Source organism: Neocloeon triangulifer, unplaced genomic scaffold, assembly GCF_031216515.1.
Source record: "Neocloeon triangulifer isolate White Clay Creek 2 clone unplaced genomic scaffold, ASM3121651v1 ptg000001l, whole genome shotgun sequence".
NCBI lineage: Eukaryota > Metazoa > Arthropoda > Insecta > Ephemeroptera > Baetidae > Neocloeon > Neocloeon triangulifer.
In genome coordinates, this window is record NW_026775544.1 from 1311930 (window position 1) to 1330333 (window position 18404).

An 18404-nucleotide genomic window follows, 5' to 3' on the forward strand; every position below is an offset into this window, starting at 1 on the left:
TGAGAGAAATTGTCCATTTCTCTGCGTGAGGCGGCAAAAGCTGACCTCCTCTCGGTCAGTTTGCTGCAATTATGGGAAGAATGAAGCACACGAGCGTCTGTGAGCGACCTGCGCTATTATGTACGATTGAAAGTGAAAATCTATTAAATACAAGATTACGACTTACGACTCTACATGAGAGATGCGTTAAACAGGAAGCATTTTAGAGAAAATATTTGTAAACTAGAACAAAAAAATTAAAAACAAATAATTTTTCATTATTTTCTGCTGAACTAAAGAAAACTTTTGAGAATACAAAATAGTTTCATTATCATAATTGATTAATTATCTGCAACATAATTCTTGAAGCAGAATTGAAATCTCATCTTTTTCAAATGGTAATTGTAAATTTGGAGGATTTAACTTTGTATTTATCTACCTCTTGCAAGTGAAACTTAACCTGAGAGTTGACAATTGAAAAGAATTTGAGAAAAGATTTAGGCACTTGCGGAAACGTCCTAATGCAAGTGAAGAAACAGGCTTTTACCCTCGCTGATGAAATTGCTTTTATTCAATGAACAATCTCCCAAAGACAAAGGATAAGCACGTTTCACTCAAGCTTTAATTTCAATCTGATCCTCTCTCCAAACAATCAAAGTCAATAATCTTATATATAAGCTATTTTGCACTATAAAAGCATTATAAATTAAAAGGATTATCTAATTATTTGCATTTTCATATTATTTAGTACGAAAATCATGCCGAAAACAATGTAGAAAAAACGGTACAAATTTTTCATTACAAAATATTATTTTATTCAAAATATAATAAAAATGATATTTAAATTAGTTTTTCCCTACTGTAAAAAATTAAAATATAATTAATGCATTAATGTCATATTTTTTTTTTAATAAAAATAAAAATATATATTAGTTAATTAAATCATTGATGACATTAATTACTAATTTTTGACCTTGTGTGAACCTCTTCAATGTAACTCAATATCTCGTTAATCCAGTTCATATACAATATTTAATTCGTCTCTTGTGTTGAACCACTTGAACGCATTATTTTTCTCTTGTTAAACCTGATAATGAAATTTTCACCGCACGTGGTCAGACGAGATCGAGATCGTTTTAATGCAGTATTGCACACTGCAGTATTGAAAGTGCAAGTGCAGCCGCGGGTTGACCGAGAGCTTGCGCGCGGCGGCCTTACTTTTATTTTCGCCTTTGTTAAGTTACAACCGCGGCGTGCATGTATGGGGACTCGTTTGTTCGTGCCTCTCAAAGATCTCGTTGATACACTGAAGAACGTGACATTTCTTTTTTCCCAATCGAAAGTGTGTTATTATTAATTACTACACATCAACCTGTCGCGCGATTTATATAACAATAATTACACACAAAGAAAACGTTGTTTGAATATTATAACACTCGATCTGCTCAGGAATGGAATGGAGGAAGCGGAATTTTCCCACGAGAATTATATAAAATAAAATCGATTCACGTATTATTCATTATGCACATCGCCGGAACGATCACGACCTTTCATTAAAAGAAAGAAGGAGGAAGACTTTCTGCAGTTTGTGCAGCGCGCGACAGAGAAACGCTTTTTGTTGTCGGAAAGAAGAAGAGTGCCTTATTCACACAACCGCCACTTTAAAAGGTGCAATCCGTGCACGTCCTGACTTATTACAAGGCACTTTTTCTTGCAGACACTTTCTGCCTGGCTTTACATTTTCTTGGTCTTTTATTCTCGAAAAAATAATTAAGAAAAGGCATAAACTCCTGAAGTGAAAAAATTAACATTCGTTTGGTTTTAATATTCAGTGAAAAAAATTGAACACAAAATTTCACTAACGTGAAAATTATCTGACAAAGTCCTGGAGAATTTAAGTTTACATGTATTATTCGGAATATCCTAGGATTATAATCGGGCAGTGGAAACAAATTAGTATTCAAATTAAAGTAAATAATAACTCTTTGAAGCTAATATACCTAAAAAAGTGAAGAAAAATGAGTTCAGGATAAACGGACAATAAAATAGAATTCAAACTTTAAATTCTTCAAATTGTTAAAATCTAAGTGGATTTCTGGTTTCAAAATTAAGATGAAAATCTTTTAATTAAATTTGGAATTAGGATTATCAATCAATTTAAGTCGTCTTTTTTATAGTTAGAGTTACAAATCGCCTTATTTAATCACAAGTCTTTATAAATTCAGGTTTTATTATATTGTTTGCAATAATTTGACGAAGAATAAAAAATAATTTCAATAATGCAGAACTGAAATAATTATTGAATACATTTTTTCTTATAAGAAAAATTAAATTAATCCTACCATTCCTACCTTTTATTTGGTGTTTTCAGTGTTCTGAAGTACAAAGCGTTTGTGTTTCTAAATTTCCCAATCATTTAATAAATTATATTTTTTAATGTTAAAATCGTTCATTCAACATTATTGCTTAGTAATTATATTTGAATAAACTATTCAAAATAATTAAAAAATATTTGCAAAAAAATATTATTTCAATGAGATTTTAATATACACAATCATGAGCTATTAACACAAATAATAGCGAAAAATAAAATAAAAAAATTTTGTTACAATAAAATAAATATTTTATTCGATTTTCCTTTCCTTTCAGTTCTGCCCTATTTCGGCCATTCCCGCGGGCGTCAGAGACCCCTGCACGCTGCAAGACGCAACCCGCTTTGCACGTGCGCCGTACAAGTTGCCAGCATCAGCAGTGCGGCGTTGCCAAGTAGGACGAGAAAGCCACCATAACAACAGCTGACTGGGGTCGCGAGAACCACAATCGTCGCGATGGAGCGCAGCGTGCTGGATTTATTTTTTACTTTTTCCCCGAGCGCTCGCGTTTATCGCAGGAAATGAGAGGTCGACGAGCAACTCCCGACTCGCGTGCGATAACAACTCGGTAATTTATTCACCTGCGAGACTCGAACCACCATGGAGGGCTACGTGGAAAACTTGGTCGCGGACGTACGAATTTTGCTTTGGTTTGCACAAATCTGTTTTCTAAAAGACCACTTTTGATGCAGAATACCGCCCTGAAGAGGAAGCTGCAGAGCAAGACGGAGGCGCTGTTCATTCTGACCAAGGAACTGGACGACAGCCGAAAGCAAAGGGACCAGTTCAAGTTGATGGCCGAGCAGCTCCAGCAGAGGTATTCGGCCCTCAAGAAGAAGCCGTATTCGCATCTGGGACAGGTTTGACGATCAAATTCTTAACAAATTTAATTTCCAACCATAATTAAATTTATAATTCTAAAAATTACTTTGTCAATAAAAAAAAAATAATAATCAGTCGAGGCTTGAGGCACAAAAATTTAATTTCCTTGGAATTTTTATTTTGTATAAAAATTTATAATAATTAATGATTAAAAAAGTTATTTCAAAGCCTTTATGGGATAAGAAATTACATGAAGGCCAACATAACCGCAAAGGCCATTTTTATCTAACCATCGTGGTTAGTTCTTTATTAAAACCTAGATTATATGCTATATTTAATAAGATCATTTTTCACTAACTTCTGCTAAATTCCAGGCAATGCTCTTACTTCCAACTGGCGATGCTCACGAAGAGAAAAACAAGAGTCTAAAATTAGAAAATGAAGAATTAAAGCAAAAATTGAGAGATGCATACGGAGACATGAAGGCCCTTCGCACCCAAATTGGCATCTTGAAAAGTTCACCTGCGAGTAACACGGAGAGTGGCGTCTTTCCAGCCCATCAAAAAGAAGAGATGGTTCAGCAGTTGGAAGCTTTGCATATCAAGGTATGAATTTGATAAAAGTTTAAATTACATTAAATTCTTATACGGATATTGAAATTTGCAGAGTGTTCAGTTACGACAAGATCTTCAATCAATGTTGGACGAAAAGGAGGAGTTAATTGTTCAACGAGACACACTTCGGAGCAAAGTAATTTCTCAATTCATTCGGGACATTTAAAATTTAGTTTTATTAAATTATATGAAAATATCTCATGACATCAAATTTCTCAGGTTCATAGATTGAACTTTGAACTAAAACAAGTGTTGTTGAGAAAAGACTCGAGCAGCAGCTCCAAGGACATCATCGACATCGATGCTCTGGTTGCAGAGAATTCATATTTGCACGATCGTCTGCAGCAAATGGAGCAAGAGAAACAAATGGCTGAACACAATTTAAATAAATATAAGGTATTTGCTGATATTTTTTTTTTTAAATTTGCATTAAATCACATTTAATTTTTAATTTACAGAGTGTTATTGAGAAGTCGAGAAATAAGGGGGCCATAAAATTAGGGAGCAGTGGAAATGGAGGCCTGGTTGTTTCCCAGAAACAAGTCGAGCAACTCTTTCTCCAAAACGGTGATCTTCCCCGAACCCCAGCAGCGCAGTCTGATCTTCATAGTTTGTACCTAGCTTTGCTCGAGGCCTTAAATGACAAGAATGTAGCGTTAGCTCACCAGAAGAAAACTAACAGGTGTGAATTAAATTATTCTGATTTAACTTGAACTAATTACTTTGCAGAATATTGGGTAAGCGGATAGCCGAACTAGAGCGCCGACTTGAGGCGTTTGGTGATGATGCCTATCCGTCCAAGGTTCTGCTCAACGGGTATTCAGTTGTGGACATTGACAAAGAGGTCGACCAGATTTTGGCCCAAGCTGAAGAGAAAAATGACACTGTTCCTGATAGTTCCACAAGTGACGTCAGTGAAACTAGTGAAGGTATTTTAATTATTTTTTGGAAATATATACAAAATGTTTATTTCTTTATTTAATGAAGAGTTATTTGATTTATAATAATTAATGATTTAAATAATTTGAATTAATGCAAAAAATAAACTATTAAAAGGAGAGGCGCTTTTTTATAAATTAAATATGGAGACTATGTTTTGTTCCATGAGAGGTGCACAGAAGGTATTTTATTTTTCCTTAAGATATTTTATATATCTGATTGTGAGCAGAAATTTACATAATATAGTTTAATATTGACTTTTATTCTAAATTTTGTTTATATTTCAGCGCCGAAAATTGCAGAAGTTGATGGTGACGACACATTGCCTCCCAATCTGCAGCAGATGGTCTTGCAAGCCCTTAACGATATCAGAAGAGAGACATCTGAAACTTAGATCTACAAAACTTTAATTACCATGAGTGTTGTTTAGTCATAAACACCGTTATGATAAAGTGTTGCAAAGGATTATTGGAAAGATTTAACAAGAGAATACTTGAGTCAAAACATCTGGTCACTATAGAGTGCATTTAAATTATATATAATAAGCATACAATGTTATCTCATTATGCATTATTTGCATACCGATATATGTTAATGAAACAAAATGCTGTGCAACACGTGTTGAAGAGTAATTCCAAAGTAATTTTTAATTATTACCTACAAGCATACCAAAGATGAGAAGAAGTAATCTACTAAATCATGTTTTAAGTTTTAGCCTATTTGCTATTTTTTTCTCGCCCATTTTAAATTTTTATAATAAATAAAGAATCCTTTATTTGAAGCAAAGATTATTTGTATTACGTTGGATTTTTTATTGAATCATCTCGTTAAGAATGGTTTAGATGTGGATATATGGATTATAGTTGCTGCTGGTACTGTAAAGTAATTTGCATTTATTTTTAAAAAGAAAAAATCCTAGATTCTATATTTAAATTGCTGGAAGTTTAGAGTTTTTTTTTTTTTATTGAAATGAGGTTGAGTTTCTCCAAATTCATAAATTAATTATTGCTATTTTTCTATAGAAGTGGGGAATGCAGTTTCTTGGTTTTATAAAAGAAGTGTCCTTATTGGAAAATTTCATACATTGAGAATGTAGCAAAATGTACCTACAATTAATTTATAAAAAAGCTCAAGATTACAACTATACTATAGATTTTGCATTTAAACACACTACTTACAGTACAGTGCTATGACACAGTTGAATATTGCGGCATAAATATAGAGTTTGGAGAAATTTTTTCCTCTCTTTTATTAATTGAAAAAGGAAAATATAATTATTATTTTTAGATTTTTATACAAATAGCAATCAATGGAACTGTAATTTTGACAATTTTATATATATTTTATTTCTAAATGTCATTTGCATTACTAAATATATAAAGAGTTTCCATGGGAAAACAGTATACAAAAATGTGGCTACTGTATTTTATGTAATATTATCAACAAAACACAAAACGAAGAATATAAAAACTTAATAATAATGTGCAAAGCTCCTTATAATAATAATTTTCCATTTGTTACATCAACGGATCGAACAAAATATTGATAATATTTGAAAATGAAAATTAGGAAAATTAACTTGCCCAAAATTAGTATTTAGGGTATTTAGCGTATTAAGCACGCAAAAACCAATCAAAATTATAATTTATTTTGAATATAAATCACCATTTGGGCAAATTTTAAGTTTATGTAGATGAAACGATTGACTCGCGCGCTTTTCACAGATCGCAAAAAAGCGGGACGGCGACAGGCATTAGGCGTTGGGTTTCGCGCGTTCTCCGCGGGACCGCGGCGCGGCGCGCGGCCACCCCGCCGCGGCTCCGCATGCCCGTCGGGCGACCAATGGGGAGATGGGGAACCGGGCTGAGCACCACCGGGTGCTGCCACCTTGTGTTCCAGCAGCGATCGGGCCAGAACGAACAAGTCTGCGGACCGGGACGGACTGCCGGTGCACGCACGTACGGACGAGAAAGAGACGAAGCAGTCAGCGTTGGAATCGATTGGGAGCCGCGGCAGCAGAGGCAGAGTGCGCGAGCCAGCGAGCGACGAGTCAGTCAGAGACGGACGGGGAGTCGAACTCGGGCCACGACGTTCTTTGATGGGGGATTTCAAACTGAGTGCGTCGGCGGCGAGCACCAACGGCACCATCAGCACGTCCAGCACCTGCGGCAGCTCTGCGAACAGCAGCGCGTCTGCAGCCGGCGACTTCTACGCGTCGTACTTAGCCGGTATTAGTGTCGGAGGCGGCTCGTCCGGGGGCGGCATGCCGGCTGACAGCCTACTAATCGAGAAACCCTCCGTGTCCGCAGGTAGCAAGATGTCACCGAACCCGCCGATGGCCGAACAACTGGACGGAGGCAAGGCGGCCAAGGAGGCGGCCGGCCTCTTGGGTGACGTCGACGAACAAGCGGCCACCAACGGAGATTGCAAGCAGGAGCAGACCTACCACCACCACCAGGTCGACGGCCCTTCCCAGCAGAACAACACGCCCTGGTCGGACGACCTGCTGCTCAACGTACACAACGGCCTGCCCCCGGCGGCCGCCTACTTCGGCGGCCTCCAGCAGCAGCAGCAGCAGCAGCCCCGCCGGCCCATCACGGCCGCCTTCCCCATGCAGGCCGCCAGACACATGACGCAGCCCAACATGTTCCTGGCCGCGGCGGCCGCCGCGCAGACCAAGCCGGCCTCCGTGTGGTCGGCGGCCAGTCCTCCGCAGGGGGCCACCCCGCCCCACCAGCCGCCTCCGCAGTCGGCCTGGAACTCGGCGGGGCCGCCCATGGGCCACAACCCGTGGAACGCCCGCGGCCGCTCGGTGCCCAACCTCAACCCGATGGCCGCCGGCCCGATGGCCAACCGCAAGCCGAGCCCCACCTTCAACCACCAACACCAGAACATGCAGGTCATCTCGCCCTCCAAGTACCGACGCAGCACCTCCTACCCTGGCAAGAACACCCTCTACCCTCCGGCCGGCGCCTACGACATCGCAGCCCTCGAGGACAACAGGGACACCTTCGCCTATCAGGTAGGATTTTTATTTACTAAAAAAAAATATTTTTGACAATTATTTGAACAAAAAAACTATAAGTTTGAAAAATAACCCTCGGTGAAGGTTCCATTCAAATTTAAAATTTACATGAAAATTTCGGTAATTTCCTAAAATCAAAAACTAAGACTTCTTTAATTTCGTGCACACTGTTTGATTTTATAGCATTATTTAAAGTCTAGGTAGGGGTGGGCACTGCTTTCCCCCACCACCTGCCCATACAACTTAAATATAATCTCTCTCTTTTTCTCCTCTCTCTCTCTCTCTCTGTTCACCAAAAGTCTTATAATAATTGATTCATTCTTGATGGCTACTGTTCGTCTTTTTTTCAAACTCTTTCCTGTCCGTCCGCCACGTTGGAAAAGTCAGTTCGAATTTCCCGCTCGATCCTCTCATCCGTCCGTCGCACATGATTTTCCGCTCGCTCTTTTCCGCTCTTTCATGTGCCGCGAGACCGGCGGCGGCTGCGGATCGATTTGCGAAAGCGCTCGCTCACGTTGGCAGGCCTACTTGGACTTGTATTGATAATTTTTCTTTGACGCCGCCGATTTGAGCGAGCGGCGGGTGTGCTGCCGGCGCAGGGCGCGCGACTCGGATCGATTTCGAGGCCACACAGCCGTTCCGCCGACACACTCCAGCCTCTACTGCGCCGGCTGAAAAATTCGCAGAGGTTGGCAGCGCCCTTAAACTAAAAAAAAAAAATTGCAATCAAATCTCCGATATCAAATTTAGAAAAAATATACATATTTAGAGAATTTGCGAAATTTCCTAGAAAATTAGACACGATTTTATCAAGAGAAAAATTGAAGACCTCGATTAATTTTAATGCTGATGTTTATTTAAAAAAATTTCATTTGAGACATAGTGAGAAAAATTGAATTGATTGAGTGAACTGTATTTTTTTTTAAATTATCAAATCTTCCGACTGATCCGAAGTATTGAAATAATTTTTTTCCCTCAAGTTCAACACAATTGAACATCTTTGAAAGAAATTTAATACAGTGTAGAAAATTAAATAAAGTTCCAATTATGTTAGGAAATTGAAAAGAAATATATAAAAATAGAGACAAATATGAACATATTTCGCAAAATGAAAATTTTTAACGAAAAATCATGTATATTTTCTATATGCAAAAATCAAAATGCACGCAAGAGTAATTTAGGAACCGGCGTATGCCGGGGAAGTTTCGCGTTTTGCTTCCGTCTAGGTCAGATATAACAAAAAATATTCACCAATGAATCATTCTAGGAAATGTGGAAACGCTGCTCTATATTATGCATAATTTTTATGGCAATTGACATTTTTAGTTCGCTTTATTTTTGCAGCACAATAGCTACGAAACAAACAATATTGAATTGAATTTTTTCACCTCGTTTGCGAGATATGCAAAATCATATTTGAAAAAATTTGACCAAACTGCTTTTCACAGGAAATAATCAAAAAAGGAAAAAAGAACAATAATAGCAAGTCAAAGTTCTTTCAGAGAAAAAAAAAATACAATTTGCAGCATAAAAAATTTATTGATATTTTTTTTTTTAATTCCAATTTTTTTATGAAACTATTTATTTTGATATTTTTGATGAAAAAAAGAATAATTTATCTAAATATAAATTACTGAATTTCTTTGCTTAGAGTTACAATAAAAAAAAAAAAAAATGATAAATTCGGATTACAGACAAATTTCTTCTTTCATCAAAATATTCAACGATTTTTTACATTTAAAAATAATCTAACTGTCGGAGAGAATGAAAAAGTGTCCCTGGACGTAGTTTCCGTGTCGTGGTGCGTGTTCCTGGCCTGCCCACGATGATGACAGATCGATCGGCTAAAAAATTCGTGCAGCGGCAACAGCCTGCTTTCTTTTCTTTCTTTTCCTTCGGGGGTGCGTCACGTACACGGAGAGAAAGAATGAACAATATAAGCGCAATAATATGTGTAATAAATGCGCACGGCCGACACGCAATTCGGCGCATTAATAGGTCTATTAGAAACACACACACAGGTGTATGGGCCGAGAAATGAAAGAGAGATTCGAGTCGGCGGCAGCTGCACGGAAAGAGCGAACTGGCGAGAGCAAGCGAGAAGTCGGTGAATTTATTTATAGCCGGTGGACGCTGGCACGCATAATGATATACATCACTTTAAATTTAGCCCCATTGAGCAGCCAAGGCAGCGCACCACGGCGAACGCGCGCCGACAGCCCCAGCGAAATGAATTATGCGTCGTTCCAATAACCCTTTCTTTCAAAGTGGATCAGAAAGAAACTTTGTATTTAAGTGAGGCGTTGAAATATGAATTCAGAGGAAATCTGTGAAAATAAAAGACAAGAAACATTGCACTGAGCATGCGAATTTGAGAGTAACTTACAAGAGGTGAAATACATTATTTGATTTTTTTTTTTTTAAATAAGATAAAAATTATGAGCTCAGAAGTTTTGTAAAAGCTGAAAAAATGTATAATTAACAACGAATGATGCGGATATTAATTGTTTGGAATTTCAATTTTCAGAAAAGTTGTATTTTATTTACTTTAAATTATAGCGAATTTCCAGATCACAATTAAGTTTTTTATTATAACTATGGAAACTATAATAGAATTGATTTTTTTTTTTACAGCTAATCCATAAATTTTACAAAAATAGATATTTTCCAATTAACATTTTTAACTTTCTAACAAAGCGCTTTAGTTCCAAAATTTGTCTTTAATGCAAGAAATAATTCTACTGCCTCAGCGAACCAAAGGGTAAAATTACATTTTATTCAAATTTAGTAAAAAATTGTATTCTCGAAATCTCTCCAGCTAAAATTAATGAAAGTTTTTCTAAATCAACAAATAATATAACCAAAATGAAGTTTAGGGGTGACTTGATATAAAAATATACGACATGTTTAAGTTTTGATAGAAATTTAGCAAGAACAGCTCCATTAATAAACCAATTAAAAAAATATTGTGTACTGGACCTAGTAATTGCACAAAAAAAACCTCATTAAAATATTAAAAACCTTCTCAAATGAATCTTTAAATAATTGAGAGAACACAAATATTCAAAATGATTTATATTTTTTGTGCTGTTAAAAGTTCTACTCGTGTTTTAGCATTAGTTGAGGAATGCGACCGCTTCATTCCCGTTGAGATCGGCTTTAAGAGGGAGCGATGTGGTCGATGGATCGATTTCGCGCTCTCGACCGGCCTCCTTTTGCTCGTGTCGACCCTCATGCTATTGATTTTCACCCCGACGGACGACACAAATCTATCCCTTTTCTTTTATTTCTCATTGCGACGCGCGAGAGGCAAAGAGATAAATCGCCCGCGTTTCTCTCTCTCTCAACTCTCTTTATTCCCGTTTTGGTCCGGCGTTTTCCCGCCAATGCGGGTTTTTCCCTCCGCTGCACCCCCGAGTTTTGGCGCATAAAAAAAGCCGCCCTGTTTTGCCTATATTGGATTTTTTCGCACACGCGGCACCGCTTTTCATCAGAAACACATTTCGGGCGAACGGAAGAGAGGGGCCGAAAAATGACACACGCACAAACACACACAGAGAGCAGCGTTATTTGGCACATGTTCCGCGGCAGAATTGCATTCGTCGCTTTTTACGGCTGCATATGCGTGTGTCTTTGCGACTGCAGAGGGAATGTTGGCTCCGAAAAGGCGGGGAAAATAAATTTGCAAGCCAAATGTGAAAATTCCTCGTATTCGGACCAAAATATGTGGGGTTGATTTATTGATTTGCGGCGATAATATATGAAAACCAGCATTCTCTATAGTTGAGAAATAAATTTGAAATATATAATTGAGGAATTTTTTTTGTGATACATTTATTAAGAATTTGTAAAATTTAACCTGATTTGAAAAAGATTACAAATTTGAAAAAAAAATTGAATTTCGCTTTGGTTGCCAGAAATAAGTAAAATTAAAACTCATTCAACGTTTTTTGAACAGCGAGAAACATCTGGATCGGAAAACCAGACTCCTCCATATTTTTTTCCACCAACGTTTTCAATTTAGCCCTATAGCCTCTCACTCGAAACGAGTGTTCAAACACTGTTATTTCCCGTCACTCTCGTCGAATCCATTTGGTGAGGTGCACGTTTGGACAAACAAACCACACCAGCATTTTCACCGGTTCTGGCCGCCTTGATTGCGCCCTCGGCCTAAGATTGATTGATTGAATTGCACGTTCGTTCCGCGCGCCAGGCCCATTACACGCCGCCGCAATTTCCTCTGCGTCCACTTTGAATTTTTCTTAATGGGAATCGGATCTGCATGTGCGTGACTATGCTCGATTGTCCCGGCCATGTATGCATTAAAACTTTTTACATTGAACGCGCAGTACTCGCTTTTTTTCTCTCTTACTTGACTGCTGCTGCTACTGGGTGTTCTGGCTTTGTACTATTTTAATAAAAGGGAAGAAGAAGAAGAAGTTGGTGGCGGTGTTTGCGGGTTTTGTTTGCTTTTTGTTAATTTATGTTTCGTGTTTTTCCAGAATTTTCGTTGTTCGTGCCGATGCTGTTCTTAGCCAAAAGCCGGGTTTGAAAGAAACTTTTCTGTGAATCCTCGATTTTTTAGACCATTAAAAGTCCAGTGTTTTTGGCAAAAAAGTGATTAAAAAATGGTTTAAAATGGAACTTTGTTTAGGACATCAGATAAAAAAGTTAATTATTTTCTTTGAATTTAACTTTTGTATTTTACAAATAAACTTTAACTTGGATTGTGTTTCGTAAATTTATAATATAATATTTATCCTTACAAATTGCATTTATATTAATGAGGTTTTAAGTAGAAATATCATTTTTAAAATTAAAAATATCTACAATGAACTTATCAAAATAAAACTTAGATTATTTTTTCAAAATGCTTTGCTCTACTTTTGATAGCCGCTCTTTTTGTCCTTCTAATGGACCTTCATTGTTCCTCCGAAGCCCCCGATCGTCTTGCGAGTGCAACAGAAGCATTATTTTGAACATTTCCCGGCCATTTAGAGCAATGATCTCTGTGTGCATGTCGACAGCTAATGTAGCATTTGCACGGCGGATGCTTTATTATCTTAACGAGCAAGCAAATCGTTGTTATTCATAAACGTCAGCAGTTGTGTCGCGCTTATTGCTGCTGCAGATGGAAAAATAAAATACTCTCCGGCACACCGTGATTGATCTCGTTTGCATTAAGTGCCAGCTGACCTCTGGCCCCAACTTTTATATCACCGAGCACGCGAATGCATACATATTATTAAAGCCGCAGCTTGTTAGTCACAGCAGCGCTCTCTCGTAAAGAAGTCCAGTTGCAGCAGCAGTTTTGTTTTACGGCCCCCGCTGCGGTTGCACCAGCACTGCAGCTGACACTCCACGGTTATGGGCCAGCCGCGTATGCTTTATGTCACATTAGCGCCCTCTCTCGTCCCCCGTGCACCCTTATCTCGCCGGCCGGACCCGCTGGCCAGAGGGCGAAAAGGTTTCGCATTTCGGACAGACCTTGTCATAAATAACGGGTGAGGATTGCAGATTGGAACAAACAGGGCTCATAATTGAAATTTCATATGACTATTATTTCTCAATTAATGATAAGAAAATAATGTCAAAATGTAAATATTTGGAAATAGTTTAAAATACAGTACACCTGTAAAAACTATTATATAGCTTTGATTCCTAATTTAAAAGAGTTCAAATTTTTCAATATATAATAATTCAGAAAATTATCAAGATATTATTATTAAAACTCCTTAAATATTATTTTATGCAATATTTTCTTATTGATCAGTAAAGTAGCTTTCTGAATTTTTCATAAATGGATTCAATTTCTAAAAATAACTCCGAAATTGGTAAAAAAAAGGAATAATAATTTGTTCATTTTTCTCCGATGTTGTTTGTGGCTAACAAAAGTAAAAATCAAGAGTTATATGTATTTTTTTCAGATTTAAAAAAATGGTTAATATTTTATTGTTGTATAATATTTGTGAAAGATATTTTTGTATATCCATCAAAATTTTCCTCTTCATAATTTTTCTGGTACATGAAGAGAGATGACTATCTTAAATCTGGGTCACAATTACAAAAACAAAATTATCATCTTAATTGACCCTCCTCTCATTCCATAAATTCACCCCTTTCCATCTCGATTACGATTAATTTTGACCGAGACCAGATAATATATTGTATAATCCGAGTGGCGAGCAGCGGGTGTGCCATTCATCTTTTGTTTGCAATCAGCATCGTCGCAACCTGATTGAAGTTGGCTCTGAACCCTTTTTGCTGGCCGGTCACGCGGGCTGTGTGTTTTGTGTCTGATAGCGCTGTTTTTGTCCCGCTCATTCGCTTTTGTGTCGCTCCTCTTACTCACTCGGTCTGTGTGTGTGTTTGTTGTCCCTTTCGCCTTTTAACATAATAAATATACGAGGATGACCACGCGACCATCACGGCACTAACACCGCACTTGACGCAAGCGTTTCATCTTTTTCAGCCCGGCACGGCAATTTTGACGCGGCCGGGCACGCGCCATTGTCCCTCGGCTTTTTGCATCGGATGTTTGCTCTGCACTTTGCAGATTATTAGGCCGACCCTCGTGCAGAAGCTCGACATACTCGCAGCTGAGTGAGTGTGTGGCTCAAAAAGGACCGCAACAAAATCTGATCACACTTTCAGTATTAATGGCGCAATTTAATAAAAATAGCCGAATTTATGAATTTTCGCTGAAATTTTGCATAATTTGAAAATGATTTATATATTTTGAAAGTTTATAGAAGGATTTTTAATATTCATAGAGAATGGAAAATGTTTCATCTATTTAAATAATTAATGCAGGAAATATACTTTAATAAAATCTTACACAAATTTAAATTTTTATCTTCTTTTTAGTATATATTAAGGATTGCATTGATTTTTGGATAATATACTGAATTTTTATTTGGAAAAAAATTTTAATTAGAATTTTTCATCAAAACTGTGTGCTGGAATAAACTGGAGCAATCGACCTTTTGCATACAACTGTTCCAATTGAGCAGCAAGTGTCTCTTGTGTGACGTCACATTAGTGCATCTGCTGCACAAAAAGAGTGTGCAATATTGCAGCCGTTGGCCAATTTTTCTCTTTCTGGTTGTCCTCTCTGTATCGTCGCGACCATTAAGTGAGATGTACTAAATTGGACGGATGTGACGTTTATGCGGAGAAACGGGGCTCGTATCTCACGCCCTCCATTGTGCCGCGTCGCTGGTAATTATTTTTATGTCCCCACAGCAGCAGTGTAGCACCGCTGGATGCTTTTTGTGCTGCATGAATGAGGATGCAGTGCAGCGGGGAGCGGGCCAATTGAACTCGCTGTACTGCGCCACAACCGCTCCAAAATAAAATGAGAAAAAAAAAATATAATCCACAGCGGAGGGACGGAAAGAAAGAAAGGTTGTTGCACTTGGACCGATTCGTGTTTTGGTTCTCGATCCTGCTGCACGTGTAAAAGGGAGCCAGAAATAGACAAGGTGCATTTGGGGAAAAGTTGCACCTCTCTCAAAGAAGGGGTTGAAACATCCCATCACACACGTGCGTCAGTGTTGATTTAATGCTTGCGACGCTGGGTGCTTGGAAAGGAGTAAAAGCGCAGCTAAGAGTCTCCCGAAAAGATGAGGGGTGGGTGAAAGAGTCCCAATTTGTTGGAGAGAGGAACAAGTTTGGAAGTGAATTAAGTTTGACAGGCACCAGTTAAAAGGGCATTGACACGACTTTTTACTCGAAATTTAACCGAAGTATATATTTCTTATAGCGCGAGTTGACATTTTGAAATAAAAATAATTACTAGATGGAAAGCTTACAATTAAATAAAAAGCAATAAAAACCTTTAATTTAATTGGATTAGAGGTTGTTTGAGAAAATAAATTAAATTCAGAGATTATTAAAAGCATAGTTATTTACTCAGTTTTATATTTAAAAATTTTTGTTTATATATATTAACTTTTTTTTTAAATTTCGGAAAGTCTAATGAATTTTTTCGTCAAAAGTGAGTGAAAATTTTCATACTGTTTTTTTTTTAAATATGAAAAATCCAACCAATTTTCAACGATTTTTTGGTCACTTATTGTGGCCAATGAAAATGATAATCAGCTCATATTCATTTTTCTCCTGCTCGAAAATGACGGATCGATCAAGCCTCGTCCGATATAGTTGGTGATGAAATTAGCCGACTGGATTTGTAAATTGGTTACAGTGCCGGGGCGCACTCAGCATATCGAAAAAACATTATGGGCGTCGAGCACCGACTGAACTCGGCTAGCTGCAGTCTGGCTCGCGTCTCCCTTGTTAATTAATTGGCGTGGTTTCGTCATCTCTGTGTAGCTCGGCGGGCGATAAAAAAAGTTAGCGCCGCGCATCAATGTTTGGCCCGAAACGTATACATGCGTGTGGGTTGCTAGCTAGCACTGCATGGGCTAATTGCCGGGCGGCCTGATAAAGCGTCCGTTTGCTCGAAACGTATTTTTATCTTATCACGCAGCAGCGGCCGCGGCCAAAGCAGCACGCACACGCCAAACAAGGAAAATTGCTCCTTTTCCATTTTAAATAATATATAATGAGACGGATTTTTATTTTATCTCGGATTTCTCCTTGTAGTTCTTTGCACTTACACCGAAATTCAATTAGAACTTCTTGTGATTCAGTTTGCGCCGAGTTGCGCGCTCGCGGTGATAAATATTATGTAAGGGTTAAAAATAGAGGAAGCAGTCGTAATTCGGTTTGCTCGCCTTCGCCGCCACCACGCCGGCGCTGCTTCACCATACAATACACTTTGAATGCGCAGTGTTTACAGGCGCGAGGACGAATTTACAGTTTGATAACAACGCAGCCAGTTTATTTCATTTCCTCCAAACTGCAGGATTAGTCAAAATCGTTTCGGTTCCGTATTTATAGCGGCCAATGTAACTTTTTTGATGTTTGTAGTGTTCTTTTGAAAGATATAATCAAGTTAAGCACCGCTTAACATTCCGATTTTGACTCATAATAACACTCAAAATAAGAATTGGTATCGGCTCTGATTTTTTACTGCGGTTGAAAAAACCTTATTTCAAAATTATATTTTCATTTAAAGACGATGTTCATTTGTCTGCGTTCATTTAATTTTGTATTTATTTTAAAAATATGAGAAGAAAATAAAACAATCTTCTAAAATAACAAATTTTTTGTATGCAAATTTGCTAATAGCTGATTGATGGGTTTAGTTAAATTTTCTAGATTTAATATCCTGAAAGTTGTAAACTGCAATAATTTTCTATTATGCGATTTAACAATTTGAAAAACACCATAATCTTATCTATTTCAAAATTATTGTTTCCTGTACTGTTATTTTTTTTTTAAACTTACTGAAGTTTAATTTAAATTTTATCTCACAAAAACATTTATACAAGAAGATTCGCATGAAATTAAATGAAATAATTAAAAAAGAAATAGATTCTCCTCTCGTATATTTGAGATGTAATTTTGTAATAAAAAAGCAATTTTTGAAAGCTGTTAAATGTTAAACAAATCACGTGCTTGACCTGAATAAACTCGCCGAGCAAAAACGGAGGTGCAGAGAGCAAAATTAAAAAAAAAACCGCGGTGCTAATTATCCGGCAGCAATGCCGAGTGTAATAAAAAAATGGAGCGCTGCTCTCGTCTCGCGCATTTGCTAACGACTCTCCTCGAATCCGTGTGTATACATAAAGGCTGCTCGGCACGACGAGGTTTAATTTAAATGTTAATTACCGGCAGGTCACAAAGGGCGCGAGTAAGAAAATGCGACGACGCTAATGACCCGGCGCGCGTATACAAATTATTATCCAAAGAGCAGCGGCTCCAGCCAGGCAGCACGAAAAAGAGAGACAAAGGAGGAGGCCTTTGTTGCGCGGGGGTGACACCTGCAGATGCGCGCGCGAAATGATGATTATCATGCGCTGCAAAGTGTAATGTTTAATTTAGGTGAAAGGGTGGGCCACGCGCCGATGTTGCGGCGGCTTAATTACGAAACGAGCGAGAGACGCGACAGCATTTTGTGCCCAGCAGCAGCTCCGGGGCCCAAAGGCTGATTACACCTTGAATATTTTATCGCCGGTGCCGCGGATTAGACGGGAGAGCTGCGGCCGTGTTCTGCCGGGGGGTGGATGGTCCGGGCGGGCGGGCGGGGGATGGTGGGCGAAAGGATTGCGACATGAGAGAACAATGGAGAGCTCTCGGATTTGTGCGTGTGTGTGCGCCAAAAGACAGTAGAACCTGCTCACTCGCTCTCTCAAACGAAAACACACATTCTCGCGGCACAGAATTGCCTTTCTTGAATGTGCTGAAAATGTAATTGAAATTGCAGCGGCAGCCGAGAGAGTTCTATTCGATTCTGCCTCTCTCTCTCTTCATTCGTTGTTTCAGAATCTCGTTAGCGATGCGAGCAATTACACTGTAAGTGTTTCGCCTGAGATAATAATATGTGCAGAGAATAATGTGCCGCGCTGCATTACACACACGATATAATAACGCTCAATGCTACTTACATAAACGTTCTATAGTTTTGATGTCTGATATGGTAGTTGCGCTGTCGGAGAATTGATTTTGGAATTCCAGATTAAAACGCGCAGATTATTGAATTGGAATTTTTTTACATTTGTATCCACCAGTTGTGACAGACATGCA

General features: G+C 38.2%; 2 protein-coding genes across 3 annotated transcripts in view; both read left to right on the top strand.

Annotated features, from left to right (window-relative positions):
- Positions 1–2759: 2759 nt before the first annotated feature.
- Positions 2760–5523, top strand: LOC132205644 (coiled-coil domain-containing protein 149). The gene is made up of 8 exons (XM_059634860.1): positions 2760–2984; positions 3044–3211; positions 3548–3778; positions 3840–3923; positions 4007–4183; positions 4246–4469; positions 4517–4716; positions 5014–5523. The coding sequence occupies exons 1-8, from the start codon at positions 2952–2954 to the stop codon at positions 5118–5120; spliced, it is 1224 nt and encodes a 407-aa protein (XP_059490843.1). The 5' UTR covers positions 2760–2951; the 3' UTR covers positions 5121–5523.
- A 1106-nt stretch (positions 5524–6629) lies between these two features.
- LOC132199845 (cytoplasmic polyadenylation element-binding protein 2) overlaps positions 6630–18404 on the top strand; it is a 244340-nt gene continuing 232565 nt past the window's right edge. The window contains exons 1-2 of one of the 2 annotated variants that reach the window (XM_059624901.1): positions 6630–6954; positions 7036–7748. In XM_059624901.1, coding sequence (XP_059480884.1) covers positions 6825–6954; positions 7036–7748 — 843 coding nt within the window. In that variant the 5' untranslated portion in view covers positions 6630–6824. Of the gene's footprint in view, positions 7749–18404 lie in introns of both variants that reach the window. The other variant, XM_059624892.1, reaches the window with a different exon arrangement.